At 28.1% G+C, this 20,897-nt stretch overlaps 1 protein-coding gene across 5 annotated transcripts in view; it reads right to left on the bottom strand.

Annotated features, from left to right (window-relative positions):
- LOC132931033 (four and a half LIM domains protein 2) overlaps positions 1 to 20,897 on the bottom strand; it is an 89,197-nt gene that overhangs the window by 19,416 nt on the left and 48,884 nt on the right. For 3 of the 5 annotated variants that reach the window (XM_060997220.1, XM_060997219.1, XM_060997221.1), the window contains exons 2-5: positions 20,676 to 20,844; positions 19,988 to 20,168; positions 19,630 to 19,860; positions 18,681 to 18,896 (exon numbers count right to left, since the gene is read on the bottom strand). In XM_060997220.1, coding sequence (XP_060853203.1) covers positions 18,681 to 18,896; positions 19,630 to 19,860; positions 19,988 to 20,168; positions 20,676 to 20,827 — 780 coding nt within the window. In that variant the 5' untranslated portion in view covers positions 20,828 to 20,844. The remainder of the gene's footprint in view (positions 1 to 18,680; positions 18,897 to 19,629; positions 19,861 to 19,987; positions 20,169 to 20,675; positions 20,845 to 20,897) is intronic. The other 2 variants (XM_060997222.1, XM_060997223.1) reach the window with 1 other exon arrangement.

The raw sequence follows: 20,897 nt of genomic DNA, 5'->3' as shown, positions 1-20,897 counted from the left end.
TTATTAATTTATGAAAACATAATATGAAGGATGACGCTGCGTCTGTACATAATAAATTAATAACAAATGATCGATTAAATTGCTTTATGACATCGTTGCGATTCGCGAGTATAAATAAAATATTATTTCTGAGCCAACCTGTTGCTTAAAATATATTAGAAAAGCCATACATTTATATACACATTACCTACATGGGTACAACAAGTGCTATATTATATACTATTATACAATGATCTATCGCGCGATGAACTTCACTAACTTGTGAGAATGTGAAATGGTAATCGGTTTGCGACGATACAATATAATTACCCGTAAAATGGTTATACGCTTAACGGTTAATTTTGGATTCGGTGAGCTTTTAACCTAAATTTTCCCCTCTAAGAAACAAATTTACGTCTCGGCGGAATAAAAAAAATACGTGCCAAATGTACATCGTTCATCAGCAGACTATTATAATATATAATAAAGCGTTTATGTTTTTGCCAACATTCCGTCTGTCGTCCACCGTAAGACCTAAAATAAAATATAAAGTTATGGGTATTTAAATATCCGCGGATGCAATTTTCATCCGTCGACACCCACGTCCTCAAAACCTATTCACGGCCGAACATAGCAACCATCATCACTTGAGTGTCAGAACAACATCCACGTATCAGTAATAATATCTTATATGATTTTACGTGTGGTAAATATATCTTAAATATTAATGTAAATTTTAATACATTTTCTAATACAAAATGTATAGCTAGATAGATGTAAAACGTTTAAACAAAATATTGTTATTTGCTAAAACAAATAATTATCAAGTTAGGTAAGCACGATCTAAATATAACAATTAAATATATACACTTATAATATATTATTCTTTAAGGTCGATTCATATACTTTTTACATTAAATTTTAAATTACTGAGATGTATATTATCTAATAAATATATACGTAACAACGAATCTTTGTGCTCTGACCGAGTAAATTTTCAATTCCTAAAAGTCAATACTCAATGGCAGATTCTACAGGAACTATATAATATTTATACTGTTTAATGCACATTGGCGTATTTATTGGTGATGTAGGGATTGATATATAGGTGATCTGCAACACAATTGAAAGTAGGACCTTGATTTTTTTTTGGTATCTATAATAATTATGGCTATATATAATTATAATTATTGTATTTAAAACAATAAAATTGTCAAATTAGCATTAAAAGGACGCCACACCCCAAAGTTGTTGTTTCCGTCTTGCTTAGTGCGTTTAATATGGAAGAACGCGTTCGCTCAGAAGTTTACATTTAGCTTTCTTAATTTAAAGATTAAAATACATTTGTATATATCATTTAACTTATAGATTACATTTTTGTTTTTAAAATTATATTTACTGCGATAAATAAATACATTTTTAAGTGAATTATGCGTATGTAAAATATTAAATTTTAAAATTACTATAGCTAACTCATAGTTGATCAACTCATACAAATGTGGGTATAGCAAACTTACTCTAAACTATAAAATAAAAAAAAAATTAATATTAATATTAAAAACAAATTAAAAAAGTTGAAGACCTTCTACCCTTCGTATCAAAAATATTTATATGCAAATAATTTATTCTCCCTAGGCTTAGTCGAGCTGCAGGTACGTCATTGGTGATAGGTATTATAATAATATTATGTACGCTGTAGAGACTACGTCATTGGTATAGTATAAAGCAATAATTTTATTTCTGCAATCACGCGTTGAATATTCATTCCCAAAAAAATATTTTCAACATATTATAGATTTCTGTAGAAATAAAATTACCATACAATATAATGGACAACGCAACTTCCCGTTACACTTAAAACGCGAATATACACATCAGCGCATCGGGGCTAACGAGATTATAATGTTATGGTTACTGTGATATTAAATATACAGATGACGATAATATGTAGGTAATGTATGCCATTTGGATGATTATACACGTACAAGTAGGTATATAATAAGACAATATATAATGATACACACGCCATATTATTGACTCCAAATATGAGATTGTCGATCGAAAACAATGATTGATAAATAATAATATATATATATGTATATACATATACGTTGATTGGGTACAAAATATGTGATGATATTCGCAGCAATCGCTGTGTACACAATATTTATACTTTGTCCGAAGATCACAACCACATAATACAGACTGATTCACCAAGTATGATCGCCTCCGTTTTTCAATTAATAATGAATTAATTTAATTTATTCTTGTGTCCTATGGCAAAACAAACTTCTGTTTTTCAAATGACAATCCACTTTTTACAAAAAATTATTTAGTGGATTACTTTGAAAAAAAAATGTATGAATCTAATTTAAAATTGAACGCGTTGTTTTTCATCTATTAAAATGTTTAAATTATAAGATACAAGTTTTTAAAAATAGTCTTAAAAAATATAAAATAGATATAAATAATAGGTATTGAATCTACAGTTATTATTCTATAAACAAACATCTTTATAAATTATTAAAATATTTAAATTATCATAGCCACCAAATCTTTCAAACCCATTATATCATGGACCTATACATTTTAGTATACAAATTTAAATAATACTAAAAAACTATTCGTTCAAATTTTGATTTTGATACGTAAAATTTCCATTCAAATTATCTGTAAAATAAATCACAGTAGACAAAGAAAATTGTAATTTGAAAAATAGAAGTTTGTGTTTCCACAGAACACTCCTTAAGTAGTACAAACAATTTTCAAAGATTCAAATGTATAGTATTAAGTAGGTATATTTAAAAATTCCAAATATCAGATTTTGAATAACTGCATTATTCAAAAAAATAATAATAATAAGGGTGAGCTACTTGGCGAAGCGCCCTGTATAGTATATAGAGTTTTTGTGAACTTGAACACAACCTTGAATTATTTGACAGATTGCTAATACACGATATTATTATTAGTATTATTATTATATACCGCCTGTAGATTATCGATTGTGATGGTAATGGTTTTGGACCACAGCGCAGTCGACGACGACTATTTAAATTTAAAAGCGTCGGTTATTTCGATCTATGCGTGTGTGTTTATCAGTGTTAAACGTTCAGAATTTAGTTATAGGTTTTTATGTCTAATATGTGTCTATATGTTTTTTTCGAACCATTATTAAATCATTTTTGACCGGTCACAAATTCTTTGAAATTAAAATGTAAATTGCTTTCATATTTTCATAAGTTTCAATGTGTAGCTCATTTCAACGCGTAGGTGTATCGAAATGCAAGAGTCTATATATCTGTTGATAAAAATATTTTTTTTTCAAAATCGAGTGTTTTTACCTTACACAGTAAACGCAATCCAAAACATAATCAATTTTAAGACAGATAAGTGCTAAGGTATCCATTTTGCAATTTTAAACATATGATGAATAAAACGACAGCAATTATATGTACGCACACATTTGGATTTCGTCTTTGCTATTCTTTGAAACGTATAATATAGATGATAATTTGATGCTTTTTAATAAAACTACTACTCACCACAAAGCACGCATTTTCACAATGCGGGTATATATTATACACACCAATTTCTTTATAATTTATCGCCGCTGTCAATGAAAATCGCACGTTTTAAGCATTATTATAATTTATTATAAAATCATATTCATATCGTACAAGAATTTCATTTGCTGTCTACAGTACCAACTGCGTAGTGCGTTATTCATTATTATAATATTCGATTTAGCCTTTATCCGATTTATATACCAATTTAAAGGCATATCATATTATGCGCAAGATAACGAAATGTAATTTTATTATAAAGTGTAGTGAAAAAGAAATAAATTGATATACATGCAGTGGTTTAACTCTCTAACAGCCAACAGGTGATTTGACGTGGGTGCGACCGAGTAATAATCGTATTACTATTATTATTACGCACATCATATTATACGATATTATTATAATGTCGTTTTACAAACGTTACTTTTAGCACACACACATTATATGCAACTAATGTGCATGTCGTTATATTAATGTGTCGAATTGACGATTGTGTTTTAACGAGCCGTCAAGAAGCACCAATTGCGACAACGGTATAATTATCAATAATTACTAACTAATTGTAATGGGTGCCGCGTTGGTAGAAAATAATAATATAATTAATATAATAATAAAAAAATATATTGTTTACAAGAATGAACGAGGATAATAATATAATAAATGTATTATTATTATTCGCCTACTTCGGTACTACTGCTGTTTACCATAATCTTTATATTATACATGTTTATAATATCGTATTATATCATTTGTATCATCGTTAAACATTCATGTTAACATAACTCCATACATATTTGATATTTTGAAAAACTCATTAAAAAAGTACAATGTTATGTTGTAAATTGTGATAGGTGTTATTTGCACATCATAATAAAGCTCAACAATTATCAAAATATATTATTATATTAGTATGTAATGTGTATATAGATAATATATAAAAGCATGTATATAGTACACGATGATAATTTTATCGTACATATGGGAAAATCTTGGTAAATATAAAAATATAGTTGTATTTTTAAGAACATGATGCCTAATTCAATTTTTTCAAATTATAATATCAGTTGGTGAAATTTAAAAAAAAAACATCATACCATTTTCCTAGAATATTGCTGGCATGTTAGGGAAAAAACAACACTGTATAATATAATAGTGCATTGTTCTAAAGCAACCAAGTATACATTGCGAACTACACTATGCACAATAATAATTGTCAATACGTGATAATTATGTACGAGTATATAGCCCTTTGGAAACGTGCCAGTCAGGGCAATATGGTCGCTTTAAATACTACGGCTTACCCACGTGAATTTTTTTACATTCACGACATCAACCGTACACACGCTCGCGTCCTGGTATGCACACGATACCAGCTGTTAAGTCAATATCATAGTATATTATCATTAAAATATTATATATACCAATACCATACAGCATACACCATCAGACGTATCTCATGAAATTATTTTACGGTAAAGTTTTTCTATTTTAATTTTACTACGATGACGCTGTTGCTAATGACTTAATATTTCAATATAATTTATTTGACGTCTCAGTGTTCCTATGCCTAGATATAAAAGTATAATACTATAATATAATATACAATTTGATTTATCAAGTGGATACTGACCTCTATTTTTAATTGAATAATACGAGTAAATTAATTAAAAATTTGATTTATAGAATTTTTAAGTATACCTACCATATTTTAAAATATCAGAAACTTTTCAAATTACTTATAAGGAGTGTTATTTGGAGACAATTATTTAATGAATATTTTTTTTCTGAAATTTTTGACTTATCAAAATCAAAGTTGAGTAATTGTTGAGTTATTTAACTTTGAAGGTTTGGATTTGGAAGACATGGGGATTATGGTAATTTGAAAATTATAATTTTTTTATAATCTATTTTAAGGGCTATTATTCTGCAATTGAAGGATGATTTTTGTTTCGATCAATTGACGGGATATAATTATCCTTAATACAGACATTTTAATAACTGAGAAACCATTCAATTGAATTTTGAATTAGGAACATAAAAACTTTCAAAAATCTTGGTGATTTGAATAAAATAATTATTAAATAAAAAATGAGGGTGAGCATGTTTGATGAATCAACCACTCTGTATAAATCGTATAAGCAGCGTGCATGAAAGCCTTCAAGAAAAAATACGTCAGTTGCACGCGTTTGGTCGTTTATCCAGTGCGAGATTAGTGATCATTTCATTCTTGCGTACCTATCTGTTGTAGGCTATTATAGGCAGGTATTACCTTCGAGCTTACTATTATTTTCTGTTTCCGTCGCGATTTACGCCGTGTAAAACGCAACGATGTTACTACCCCATCGATTTCATTTTAAGCTGCATTATACGGGAATATCTATTTATAATAATTTTTAACGAATGATAGGATTATTATGAGGTAACAATGATCGACGTTTAACACTAAAGAGACGCTACACTAATAAAATGCGTCAATAATAGTAAAAATTCATTATAGGTAATATAATAATAGATCATAAGATTATTTTTATTTTGATAAATTCACAGATGACCAATTTTGCACACATGATTATTAGCTCGCGATAAATATTAAATTCACTAGATACCATTTATATTTATAACGATAAAAACCACAAATATCGACAGACAAAAACAAATAATCTATATGATTTATATTTATAAGTAAAATATTAGTAAACTATAATATTATGAGATTAATCTAAATATTTAAACACCAGTTCATAAGGTGTTTATACAACGTTTTTATTTTTAAAATACCATGTAAACAGAAATATAGTATGGTTCGCTGACCGCTGTTAATATTATATATACCAATATCTATATAATTCTAGTAAACTTATTAAACATTTAAGTCGTTTTAAATTTTACAAAAATATAGTTTTATTATTTTTAATATTTTGACCTAATACTGCAATAATTATTATAAACAATAGTTCTTCACTAGTATCAGTATAATATATTGCGTTATATTAAAAACGATCTAAACGTATTTTTATTATTTTGGAATTTTAAAAAATGTAAAGCAACCGTTCATTAAGTTTAAAAATATAAACCAAAATTCGTGTAACACAATCGATACATACCCAAAATACGAAAATATGTGTGTGTGTGTGTGTGTGTGTATATATATATACCTACATTAAAAATAAGGGGATATGAGTATTAGACATATTTTGGGAATCGGCCAAAAATATCACTTATATTTAAAGAATAATAAAAAACGAGAGTTAATGCTTTAGCTATAGGCATAAATTCCACAAATTTTAATCTCGTTGAGCCAACAACATATCAAAATGGTTATACTTATATAGGTTTATGTTTGTGTAACATAATACGTAACAAACGGAAAATATATTGTTTATAATAAAGACATCAACTTTGGACTTTTTTAATGCGCACTACACGGAGTGTTAAAATACGAGGAACTTAAAGTGTTCTCCACGTCATAACATTATATTTATTTACAAATACCTAATTATTATAAAAGCAAACTTCATTGAATTTACGTATTTATCTGCGTATGGGTATATTGTATACTTATCGTTTAAAGTCTGCGGTTTTTTTTAGTCAAAGTTTGAATTTACAACGCAGTTTCGAATATAATAAATGCGATGCAAATAAACACATTCTTCAATGAACACACGGACGTCATATTTTTCGTTATAAAATGAAAATTTGACGGGTTGAAAAACTTACTCGATTCAAAAGTTTTACGACACGAAGATTTATCAAAATAACATTATCGGAACAAGTAGTTTTGTAAACAATAACAGACGGCCGGTTTGATCCCGAAACAAAATTCCCCGTGAGAATAATATTAATATTATATATTTTACCTATATATGCCTCCATAAAAGGTACCTATATCTCTTATGTAACATTAAAAAAGCAATTCTTGTAGCTATGAAACTATTTGTTTACGCGGCGCTTAAATATTACATAATTTTATATTATACTTGTTTATGATCGAATCGCTATTTAACTATTATATAATACTATAAGTAGTTGTTTTGACAGTCTTTAACGAAAACCTTTACAGTTTACACATATTATTTATGTCAACTCATTCAACATTGAGCGCTTATGGAATAGACAGAAAGTATCATTCTGACAACAATTTGAATAATAATACGTTTTGTTGCAAAAGTTTTTTTTTTTACGGTAACACATTAAACAAATACCGTATATAATATTAAGTTGTGATTGATTCGGCGGAACGAAATTAAATCTTTTATAGTTAACGGACATTATGTGCGTTTCGATATATTTTACTTGTTGTCAGCAATTTTTAATATAATCATTTTCTTATTTTCATTATATTATTATGCTCTACACACCACTTCTATAAATTATTAAGTATTTACCGTAACTAATTATTGTTGTTAAACAATTTTCGTAATAAATAATAAATTATTTTGTGTCTTGTTATAATAGTAAAATTCAAATTTTTTTTTCGGTTTATTATGGTTTATTTTTGGACCCATTCTTTGGCACACACAGTTTTATTAATGCGGTCGGACCAAATGATACTGGAAACATAAACTAAAAATAACCGATCTTCCTCCCCCTACATTGAGTCGGTGAGACAATGTTTGGCAGAATATTTAGCGTGGTGCCGTGTGCACTTGTGGTGACGAAATGGTTGATATTTTTCACTGTTTTTCTTTCATAAATTCAGCGAATAGATCATCGAGAAAACATATTATTTTAATTTTCTATTTTTAAAATTTATTACGTACACTGATGATAACGATATTAACGTCCATATATTGTGCAATTTGTAATTTACACTATTTTAACGCTTGGTCAATTAAACGATGAAAAAGGTAAAACTTATCCAAATATTTAAGTAAAATAATATATTAGTATCAATAATGGGCGTTACTTTTTTTTTTAAATTTTACTTAAACGTATAAAAACAATATACATACCTATTATAACGAATAGCCTATGTTAAACTTAAACCAAGTATATATGATTCAAATATTTTCAAAAAAAAGTACATTATTGTACTATTGAACTCATAATTTTTAAGCCCAATAATAATGTCTTAATTACTAAGAAAATAATTCTATTAGCAATGTTTATAGGTTACAATACCTTTATGTATGGTGTGTATTATCATAATATTAATTTTAAATTGTATATTAAGCGTTTTACTGTCCAAATGGATATTATTATTTTATCCTTGAGTATGATTTAAACTCAATGTTGGTCTCTTAAAATTACACCATATTATTATATACTTTATCAAGGCGTGATAATTTAAATTGCATAAAATAGTCAAATAAGTCTAATGATACTGTCACCTATTATTCGACTTATTACTATACGATGCGTGTACTACGAACTTATCACAATAATGTGTAGACACCGTGTAAGAAATATCATTATATCGTAACGATGTAACCATGTCGTGTTGTGAAGGACTAATAAACAAATAGTAAAAATTTTGTATTTTCCAATTAGATATTAGATACCTACTAAAGTAACCTTATAAAATATATAATATCGTTGAAATATATATAGATACACGCATTAAACGAATTCGTACTTCTTTATTTTAGTCAAACATAAAATAATAATTTAAAAAAACATCATAGATAAATAATAGTGAAAACAAACGTATATCTAATACTCGTTATTCTAGTCCGTAGAGCTATGTACGACGTACGTGTATGTCACTTACACAATAGATATATATCATGTGGTTCGTTGTGTATACATGGTTCCATATTAAGTATACTTATTTTTTACTCTGTAATAAATTTAAAATATATTGCATAGATATACTATTTAATATTTTCCGTAGCTAAGACGTCACAACAATGAACGATGGCAATATCATATGGAAATAATATTGAGTAGTACATACCTATAATTATTATAAAATGATATTTGAATATTTTAAGACGTATGCACCATATGTCCGTATAGGTATCGGAAGAGTGTATAAGTATTTGTCAATGCCATGTAATTTTCATGGTACAACAGACAGAGAGCGTTGATTATCTGCAGACCCGTGGAACGAAATGACTGTGCAACGAAATAAAAATACCGTCTATGGTCAACTTAAACGCGACTGGAAAAGACCACATAAACGCAATATGTCGTAAACGTACTCTATATAGTCAATGATAATTAAACTTAATGTTACGGACTTACAATCATGTAATATATTCTACTGATTCGTTTATTGTTAAAATCTATATTACTATTGATAATCTGGATCTCTTAATTATAAGAAGTATTATGAATCGATCGTATTCAAAACAGATTTGTTGGTTTAATCTAAAATATATGCACCGCCCAAAACACGTATATCTACCCAAAATCAACGAGAGGCGATTTAGAAATAAGATATTAATGATCAAAGCTGTAATTTACAGACATTATAGAACCAATAACACACCTCTAGATGACTTTATATTTACCTACCCACGATTAAAATATTGATTTTGTCGAGGAAAAAATATCCTCTAATTATACTAATAAAATATCTCAATTCCAGCCCTTAGTCATTCAAATATTATACAAAATAAATTATTTTACTATATTATTATTATAATATATTATATTGTATTACATATTATTAAAATTGTATGTTTAATATTGTAGCTACTAGCTAGGTACTTAATGTTAAACTACTAATCAAAATAGTTGCATGTAATATAATAATTCAAAGTCGAAAAAATAAAAGGTACCATAAATTGTATGCATTATTTAATGCACATTAACGTGGAACAGTGGGATTTGGCCCTTAATATATTAGATACCATAATATTTAACGATATATTTTGTACTGTATTCTCGTATTCATGTAATACCTACGTATATTACACACAGATTTATTTAAAAATGTATGCACGTTTGCGCCTTTCGGTATGCATTTCGGCATATTGTACCTATTATACTGTTTATCCTCCGCACACTGTACAATAAGCAATAATACTCGCAGCCCGCCGCTAATTGGAGCATATCTCTGCAGTGGTGGTCACGAATCCAACAAATGATTGCGCAGGCGTGCACTTGGAACATTAATGGTCTATGATCAAGGGTGCCAAAGGCATTGATCTAGACGTATAACGGCGAGTCTTTAAATATCCGTTTGCATTTCGTTCTATTAAATTCCTGCGCGTATTTATTATTATACTATATTTCGATGACGATGATAACGTATACACGCTCGACTTTGCAAATCTCCCCTTGGCGTATAAATTCAGAAACAGAGATTGGCAACGGTCTGGAGCACATGGCCAATTCGCATATTATAACCAATTATTTTATTACGATAGTAATGATCTTGCGTGAATAAAATACTTAAGACAGAAAAATCCCAAGTAAATAAATTACATCGACCATTTGTGTATTATCATGCGGTCGGGATAAATTGGACGGCGCGCGGGTAAAAACATATAAGTTAAAAATCACCACTTTTTAAAAACATGGATAGAAACGTCTTATTTATGTAATATTATAATAAGCAGTAATGGACTTTTCATTTATTATTAAATAGCTAATTTAAGAGGACGCCACAGGCTCACAGCGGATGTGTTTTCGCCTTTTTACAAACATAGTTCATTGCATAGCAAATCGTGTTTAGTAGAACCAATGGGTTTATTAATTTAACAAATTTCTTTACTCTCAATATTGAAGCTAACAACACAAAATTTGTTCTGCTGTTGCGCGATTATAAGATGGATAATAGATGCGGATTTGACATCCTTTTTTAAAATGCAAGAAATAATACAACAACCACTTATATTTTTTTTAATAGGCATATGATAAAATAAGTGTGGTTTCTTCTTCTAAAATAATCGAAAAGGGAAAATAATTGACATAATCCTTCATATCCGTAAACCGTGCAATTTATTGTGGACAATTTTTTGAACCTGACAATGTCAATACCAAATTATAAATTCCAATTCATACGCCACATAAATCCATAATTCATAATATGGTAATCAGATTTTTCATGACAATTCTATAAACTTTATATCGGCTAATAAAATCATAAGTTTTATTACCCCTTGTATCATGTTCTGTAATTATTAAGATTTACTGTTGTAAATTGTGTATGAAGCCAAGATTTAAATTTTATTATTACAATTATTATAGGTAAGTAAATTTTCATGTAAAACATCGTACGCATATTAAAGTAAATATTTATATATTTATAAAAAATAAAGTGAATAATTATGTTATATATTATTATGCGAGCAACTTAGTAGTATAGATATGCGGTATTAATCGAGAAAAATGTTTTGTTATAGGGCCGAAAAACAATTTATAATTATGTGATGACATTTTGGTTTTTGGACACGATAAAATTTCGTTACAATTATATGTTTACGCCGTGTGCAAGTTTTATTTACAGTGTCTCGGCCTGACCAAGGCCAACGCCACGCCGTCGCCGCTGGGGCCACAGCAGTCGCATTGTGGTCCCGTCCGATTGTCTGGCGCCCCGTGACTTGGATTAAAATGTGATTTATACACTGCCGTGCCGAGACGTGAATTACCTCTAATCTGTACATCTCGGCGTTCAAATGTCACGTAACACGTACAGTATTATTTCTTGGCAATGGGTCCAGCAGTTCGGTTGCACCAAAGGCGCAAATAGAGCTCTAATTCTGGGGGGGGGGCTAATTTTATAAATGAAACAGAGACAAGTAGGTAAACTGTTTTCGAAATTAATTTTAATATGCTAGAATACGTTTAAAAAACTGGTGGCTAAGTCTCCCCCCCTTAATTACACCTATGGGCTGCACGACAATTATCGTGTGTATGTGTGTGTGTGTGTGTATGCACGATTGTGTTAATTAATAAACAAACATCTCGTGCAATGACGGTTCGTTTTATTTCGTTAGTACATCACGCACTCGTCTACTTATTGACATATTATTATGATAAAAGACGACTACCATACTGTAGTGCAATGTGTTTTTTTCAAGAGAACGTTTCATTGGTGTTTAATATTTATTAAGGTTTTTTAATATATTATACATATATATAAGTGATTTTAATATTTTATTATTAATTAATAATGATTCAAAGTATTTTACTAGTGACGGCGGTGGTCCCACGTCATTCTCTTTTCATTATGATTGTTGCATAATGAATATACAACTACGAGTATATAAGTATAATATAATAGTTAAGTTGTTTTAAAAACTACTACTATAGTTTAATTACGTAGATTGACTTTTACCGACTTTTTGCGTGCAATTTTAGAGCTGAAATTACTGTGCACTTACAAGTTGACTCCTAAGTACCCGTACCTAAATCTAAGTCGGTGAATTGATTTTGGGGAAATTAAAAAGTACCTATGTAGATTTAAGGTATGAATTAATTATTTTTTTGTTCCAGTTAACATTGGAAAATGAGGAAACTAAGTATTTATGAGGAACAACATGTAACAATAACAATAAAAAAAAATGTTGAGAGACTTTTTAGCCAGCCTCATCGTTGTTTCTTTTGTAACATTTTTAGGCTAAAATTTAGAAATGAACTATATTATATGTGGTGGACGCTGGGAATCAATTGATACGTCTCTCTAATGTACTCGAGAACAAACTCATTCACCAATACTTACTCGTAATTAATATGAAATCCAAAAGGATTAGGTATATTTTGAAAAAATATAAATTTATAACTATAAAAATATAATATTATATTATGTATTTATTTTCCAATATTGAAAATAATATTGACGGGCGTTTACAAGTTGTTCTTTCCAGACATTAGATTTTAGAGCATATTATGTGATTTTAATTAATCTAAATTATTTTTATTTAAAAAATGTATAACTCATGCTTATGACTCGAGATCATATTATAATACTAACTACTAACTATTATTGATTAATAATAGAATAATATTATTTATATTCTATAATCAATGATACTACCAAAAATTGCTATAACAAACAATATATTAATCAATGTATGTATTTAATAAATAGATAAAAAAAAAGTATAAAACCTAAGCTTATTGTAGGCTTGAATATATTCTATAAAATAAACTATTAATTATAACAAAGTCTGGTTTTATATATAATATATATATATATATATATATAAAATTAACAATAAACCAGTTTGTAAAACCCTGAAAATCAATTCATTCATTAGAATATCGTAATTGAATATACTTCCGAGGACGTAAAAAAAAAAACAAATTTTTAATTATTAATCAAATAATAAATAATAATTTTTCAAGTCCAAAATAATTAAAATTATGATGATATTGTGTAATATATACGGCACAAAAGTATTTATTATATTAAGCATATATTCTTATAAACAGTGACCCAACGGCGACTACCCACGTGGGTATGTCAATTTTTTATTATATCTATGTGTATATAATTAAATAAGAATTATTGTATCCAATATAATATAGAAATACATTATTATTATACGTGTGAGCTATAGCTATAATAATTATAAAATAAAATATTTAGCATAGAGATGATTAACCGGATACTTTGACATAATATAAAATGAAATATTATATAATTAGGTACCTCATTCAATATACCTTAATGGTATTTTCAAAATTTATCTAAACCGAGTTCAGCAGTCATGGTGTTAAATTATTGGAATACAATATTTATTTATAAACATCTAGCCGTCATTGACGATATGACAATTTATCCCAAATGATTGGTTAAAACTATTTAGTAACAATTGAATGACGGTAATTCTATAATGTCTGAAATTAATTATTTTTTAACGCTTTCGAAAAAATCTTAATAATGTCGACAAATAGCATACTGTATACGTTTAATTAATACAAAGCTTATCCACAATCGATGTAAATTTTCTCTCTCTCTCTCTCTCTGGCCCTCTCACTTACTACGAATTTTTGTCACCGCAACCTTATGTCCGTCACACAAATACGAAACAAGAACGTATACGTTCCGGATAATTTGAATCGGGTTTACAAAATGTCAGGCGAAAGTAACGCGACGCGAGTATTAATAAGACAGTTATTACAGGCTATATGTCGCTGCAATTGACGGCGATTCGTTGGCCAATACAAATCTATACATGTACTTTATCACAGTGTTTCCCAACATGTTTTAGTAATGGAACCTTTTTAGGAACTTGAACAATTTGCGGAACCTTAATTTATTCGGTTCTAACGAAAGAGGAACAGCTTTCATTCATTATCCGAATCATAATTCAAATCGAAAATGTTGTTTACTAATTTATTTTTTATTAAATTTTTCACAGAACCTTTGCCTTTGGCTCACTGAACCTTAGGTTCCGTGGAACACCAGTAGAAAAACACTTTTTTATCGTTATCAATATATGTTCATATTTCGCGTAAATCTCGAAGTATATGAATGACATGATTTCAATGTTAGTTAAGCTTATGATTGAGAATATGGTTTAGAGATTTTTATTGAGGCCAGATGATACAAATTAAAAAAAAAAAATTGAACTGCCTTTTAATAAATTGCAATAATAATTTATTATGTTTAACAAAAAAAATAATTTTTAAAAAATATTTTTTTAATAATACGACATCAAATGGAAAAAAAACATTATTTTAGTTAAATAAATTTTTAAATTATAAGTTATTGTTAAATTATAAGTTTTTTTAATTAATCGAAGAACGATCCTAATATAGGTATCAATAATCTCATCGTTCATCGTTGTTTATTAATTTAATGACATCTTCTTTAATAAACAGATAAATTTATAGTTTATTTGTTATTATTATTATTTTTTTTTTTTGTAGAATCCAGATGATGGCTTATCAAAAGTTTTAATTTATTTTTACAATACTTTAACACTTAAATTGTGTGCACGGAAGTATACAATCATATTTGAAATATACACAATGTGTCGAATAATGACTATCATTAGTTTAAAAAAACTAAAAAAGAATTTAAAATAGTCATGTCACAACTCATAAGTGATTTAAATACAAATTTTTCAATTTGGCTATAGAACCCCCAATATTGAAAATTTCTAAGGACACCTGACAATCATTACGGGTAAATATATATATATATATATATCCAGTGTTTCTTAAGGATTTGCCCATTGCAATATCTCCTGCAATAATGGATATACCTATCATAACTCTGGGTTTTTAATAAAATTCACAAGGACAAGAACTACAAATATTTCATGTTTTAATTTAATATTTGGTAAAAAAGTTAAAATATATATTTTTTTATTTAATTATTTCAAAAAAAATAAAGATAGTCATTACAGTGAACTCTACTGTAAAATATTGACATCTCGACATTTTAATTTCATTAATCTCTTGATATTTAATATTTTTCTAGATTCGAGAAAAACACTAAAAGCGTTCGCCGACCGTACGAGCACACAGGCCACATGTTTGATACAATGATACCAATAATATCGTACAAAATAATTCGCAGCTTTTTTAGAAACTAGAAAAAATATTAAAAATCAGGATATTAATGAAATTAAAATGTTGAAACATAAATATTATTTAACGAACATATTTTAATGAACTCTACAAAATGGATATTTTTGATTTTTTTGAAAATAATTAAATGAAAACATATATTTTTTAACTTTTTTACCAAAATATTAATATGAAATATTTATAGTTCTTAACCCTGTGAAGATTATTAAAAAAACAGAATTATGATATCTCCATTATTTCAGGAGATATCGGAATTGGTAAATCCTCATGGGACACTCCTCTGTATAGCACCTTAAGTACCTTTTACATATACATTAAATTATTTTCGTAGGTTGATTTAAGGGAAATAGTCAATTACGGCTATATATAACATTTTTGGACTTCTGCCAATATTGTTATGTTAACTTACTGTTAAGTATTTTAATAACTTAACCATAGGCAATAATATTATTAAATAACACATATAATATTATATAGTGGACAGAAGTGGCTAGCAAGCCGTGAATCATTGAGCACAACCTATTGGCGAGCAACATACGTTGAAACAGACCGCAAAAAAATCAACAGCAGATGGCGCCGAAGTTCGCGTAGGAACATATTATTTCCTTTCTTATTTAATATTCGATTATTTGATTTACCAATTATTAGTACAATTGTCAATCAGTAATAATATGTTACACACAAGCTTAATCCTTAATGGTTGGTTCAAAGGAGGAAGCTGTGTATTAAACGTGGGTACAAACCCAAATTGACTGCAATAGGTATGCAGTTATAAACTTATTGGACTGGTCCGCTGACCTGATGGCCCAAGTCCAAGGACCATTGACGGTCAACTGGACACGTAACTTAAAATTAAAAACTACCAAATTACATCCAACACAATTTCTGGACACTAGGGGCTTAAATGTTTAACTATTTTACCTTGAATAACTACCCATTTTAATAAATCATCATTCAATTATTTTTTTTATATGTATTGTTGATTCAACCCAAGTGATTGAAAACATGTTAACTCCAACCCCGACTAAGTAAAATACATCTTTAATTTTATAAACCATCGAAATTTGTTTAAAATAAAATGTAATTTTTCAAATTATATTGTTATATTGTTATAATCGGTGTAGAATGTGTAGATAATTATTATTATAGTAATTATTATTATTATAGTTCCTTTTAAAATATTATGATACACTTTGTGTCTAATATTTATCGATTTATATATAAAAAAAAGGCTCAAATATATTAATGAAAAAATATTTAATTACCTATACAGTTATTGTAAATTAATATAACTTACTACTTAGTATGTATGTATAATAAATATTGAGATAAACATTCAACAAAGTAAAATTATTTTACTATATTATAATATGTATGTATACGTACAACATTTTTATTATTACCTACTTATAAAAACTATCTAATTACAAGAAACTCAGTAATCCACGGTTTTCCACAAAACCGAATTTTTATTAAATTATTACATACAAATTATGAAGGTATACGTATATTATGCAGTATGCACGATTACAACACCACACATGTTTATTGTATATATATATAATATTGTAATCATTTTATATTAATAAAATGGGTTAAAAGTACTTTTTTTATAATTTTCTGCCTTTTTCATCTTATTTCCTATGCCACAGATATTCATAATTTTTTATAAATTTTATATTATTAATAAATTATAATTAATTTTATTTTTAATCAGTTTTTTTTTATAAATATTTTTAATTTTTTGGAGTTTACAAACAATTTCCGATTATATTTAGATCATCTTTTGTATATGAAAGGTAACGTTATAGACTTTCATTTATCTAATAAATATATTATCGTTAAAGCTCGAACTCCATTATTTAATAATTTAATGAACTGTTAATAGTTAAAGTATTAACATTAAAATTGAATTAATACTATGATAAGTAATTCTTAACAATCCCCAATTGCGAATTATTAAAGTTTATAAATCATTAACTAGTTATCAGTTGAAGATTAAACATAAAATTTTATTTTGATATTTTATACTTGAAATATTTTTACATACATTTAGGGAAAAATATAAATTGAACAAATTCAAAAAATTTTTTGATAATTTTAGTATGAATAAACATAAACAAATAAACAATGTATAACAATTTTTATTTACAATAAATTTAAAAATTAAGTAAATTTATTTATTAATTTCCTAAATTTGAAATTTGAAATATCTACTAATTATTATTACAAGATGGTCATTGGTAACATTTTAAATTACAAAATGCACCGTTCTTTAATATAATAGTATTTTGGACGTGAATAGAGGTGAGATTTGTATACGTTAGTTATGATTACAGTGATTACACCAATATAATATATACGCGTATCGGTGCAAAAATATTGAAGAACTATCTGACTGCGTATCATTGATGTTATTATTTATCAATTTAATCATCATCGATAATGAACACGACACCACTACACCAGCTAGTTTAAACGCAGCAGAAATCTTATTTTTCCTACCTCCAATGTACAGAAAATAACTGAACAATCACGAGGAATAGTTATCGCCTAGTGTTTATCTTTATTTGATTAGTGTATAACGTAGGTAGATATTTCACAAAATCACACCACTTCATACTTTAACGCTAACAAATATAATTTTGTTGTTGTTACACTATAATATAATATTTATTACTGGTATAAGATTATAATCCTTACCTCATCGCAAGCCGAACACCTTGGTTTGAATTGTTGTGCATAATGGCGTTCGCAATACAAATGATCTTCATATAGACAGTAAGTTAAATCGACAAGTAGCTCTTGGCATTCGGTACAAGTGAAACATGTCGGATGCCATAAAACTGTATCGCCAAATTTAGACGCGAATACTCCTATTTCACCTGGTTCAACATTTTTCTTGCATTTCGGACATTCCTAAACATAATACGGTATTCTTATAAATCACAATTTAATTTCTGTAATATATAATATAAATAGTTACAATTTTTAGATTAAATTAATATGAAGATAATAATATTATAACAAATTTAATTTTGAAACAATATTATTGTTTTTATTGCTAAATTATAAATATTATATGACTTAATACTATAATTTAAAATATCTTATTTGATTTATGTACTTTGTGAATGGCAAACGACTATCATAATTTTAAAAATAAATTGTTCAAAATTCAAAATAATATTTTTAAAACATAGATTAGGAAAAGGAGATGCAAGTTATAGTAAATCCTATGAATACTTAATATACCTAGTTACCTATTAATATATTAAAGAACGAGTAGCAATCGTCTACAAAATCAGTTAATGGTCCCTAGGCAATGCAAATAAATCTTGCAGTATTTTATTCCATAATTTATCATTAAAATAGTGTTTACAATAATATTTAAGGCTGCAATTGCAATTTTAACGTTGGAGCTTATTTGGTATTCTTTGAATAATATTCTTTGAATAAAATATAAAAAAATACAATTTAAGTAAACTATAATTCATAAAAACTATATTAGATAATGCCACACCCAAGAGTCAAGAGATACAATTCAAAGACTTATGACTACTCAAAATATATAAACATTTAAATATTTAATACATTATTACAAAGTAGATAACATTTTTTTTCAATATGCATTTATCATAAAACAACTAACCACGTGATAAGTACATTCTCTAGCATATCCGATATCTAACGCTATCTCGTTTCTAGCATTTATGAAGTCTTCGTAGCTCTGATGATGCCTCTGTTCCACATGTTTACAATAAGTCAGGGCTAAGTCTTGTTTCGGTAGTTGTACGACTACCTGCTTGTCTCTGTACTTCTCGCCAGATGTGCCCAGTTTAGGAACTTTGTTAGACGGTAAACTGTTAAAGTATTTCTCTACCTGTAATATAATATAACAATTAAATTAACAACCGTTAGTGAATGAATACAGATAATAATATTCTAATATACAATCACATACACAGAAAATAATAACCCTAACAAAATTGTAATATAATATTATGTACCTTGTGACTAGGCAACCCAGGAGGAACCCATGAGTACCCTTGGCTGTAAGACCTCTCCTTCGACACTCTCTTGTCCGGGTCTTGCACGGGCTTGAAACCAAGCCGGTCGCGTACGTTAACCCACTCCTCGTGCAGCACATCGTGCGAGTCTTTTGTGCATTTACAGCTACCACATGTCTTCCTAAAACGTGATTAAGAACATTTAAATTTAGGAAATAAAAAATTGCCGGTAAACCGCGTGCGTCGTTCGTGTGAGTTAACGGTCCACTAAACGTACATGCTGTTTTTTCTTACCAAATGATTCATATATAATGGTATATTACACTATATCGTAGGCCGTTTGAGAAATTTAATTTTTTGCGAGTAAAAAAACAAGACCTTTTGTGACAAGTACACCGTTTTGAGTTGTTTATATTTTTCTCCCGAAGGTCGGCCGATTTTAAAGCTTAATAATATTGTATGTACTTATATGGTGACCTAAAATGATATATCTATACAGGCTTTTTGAGAATAAACATAAAATACTTAGAACTCAAAACGGTCAACTTAGTCACAAAGGCCACGGCTCTTACGCAAAAATACCATTTTTTCAGATGGCCTACGACATACTGTGTATGAGTACGGATCAGCCGCATACTCATAAACATGATGCATTATGTGTGTATAATATGGGTTCCAGCCGAATTACCTAATAATAAGTTCGCAAAGCTCTTCCTGCCCAAAGACTTTGCCGTAAAGTTCAAGTATTCGGACGCACGCGAACTTGAGCCCCGGCCAAGGGATTAGCGGCGAATCCAGTCCACTGTAAAGTGGACAACAGTGAGCTTTTAGGTCTAGCATATCCTTCGGCACCGGTCCTGCGGGAAATTATCTAACTCAAAACGCAGTACAACCACTGCCGTTACTCAAG

This window comes from Rhopalosiphum padi, chromosome 4 (assembly GCF_020882245.1).
Source record: "Rhopalosiphum padi isolate XX-2018 chromosome 4, ASM2088224v1, whole genome shotgun sequence".
Lineage (NCBI taxonomy): Eukaryota > Metazoa > Arthropoda > Insecta > Hemiptera > Aphididae > Rhopalosiphum > Rhopalosiphum padi.
Note: the sequence above shows the minus strand (reverse complement) of the source record. Positions and strands in the feature narration are given on the sequence as shown.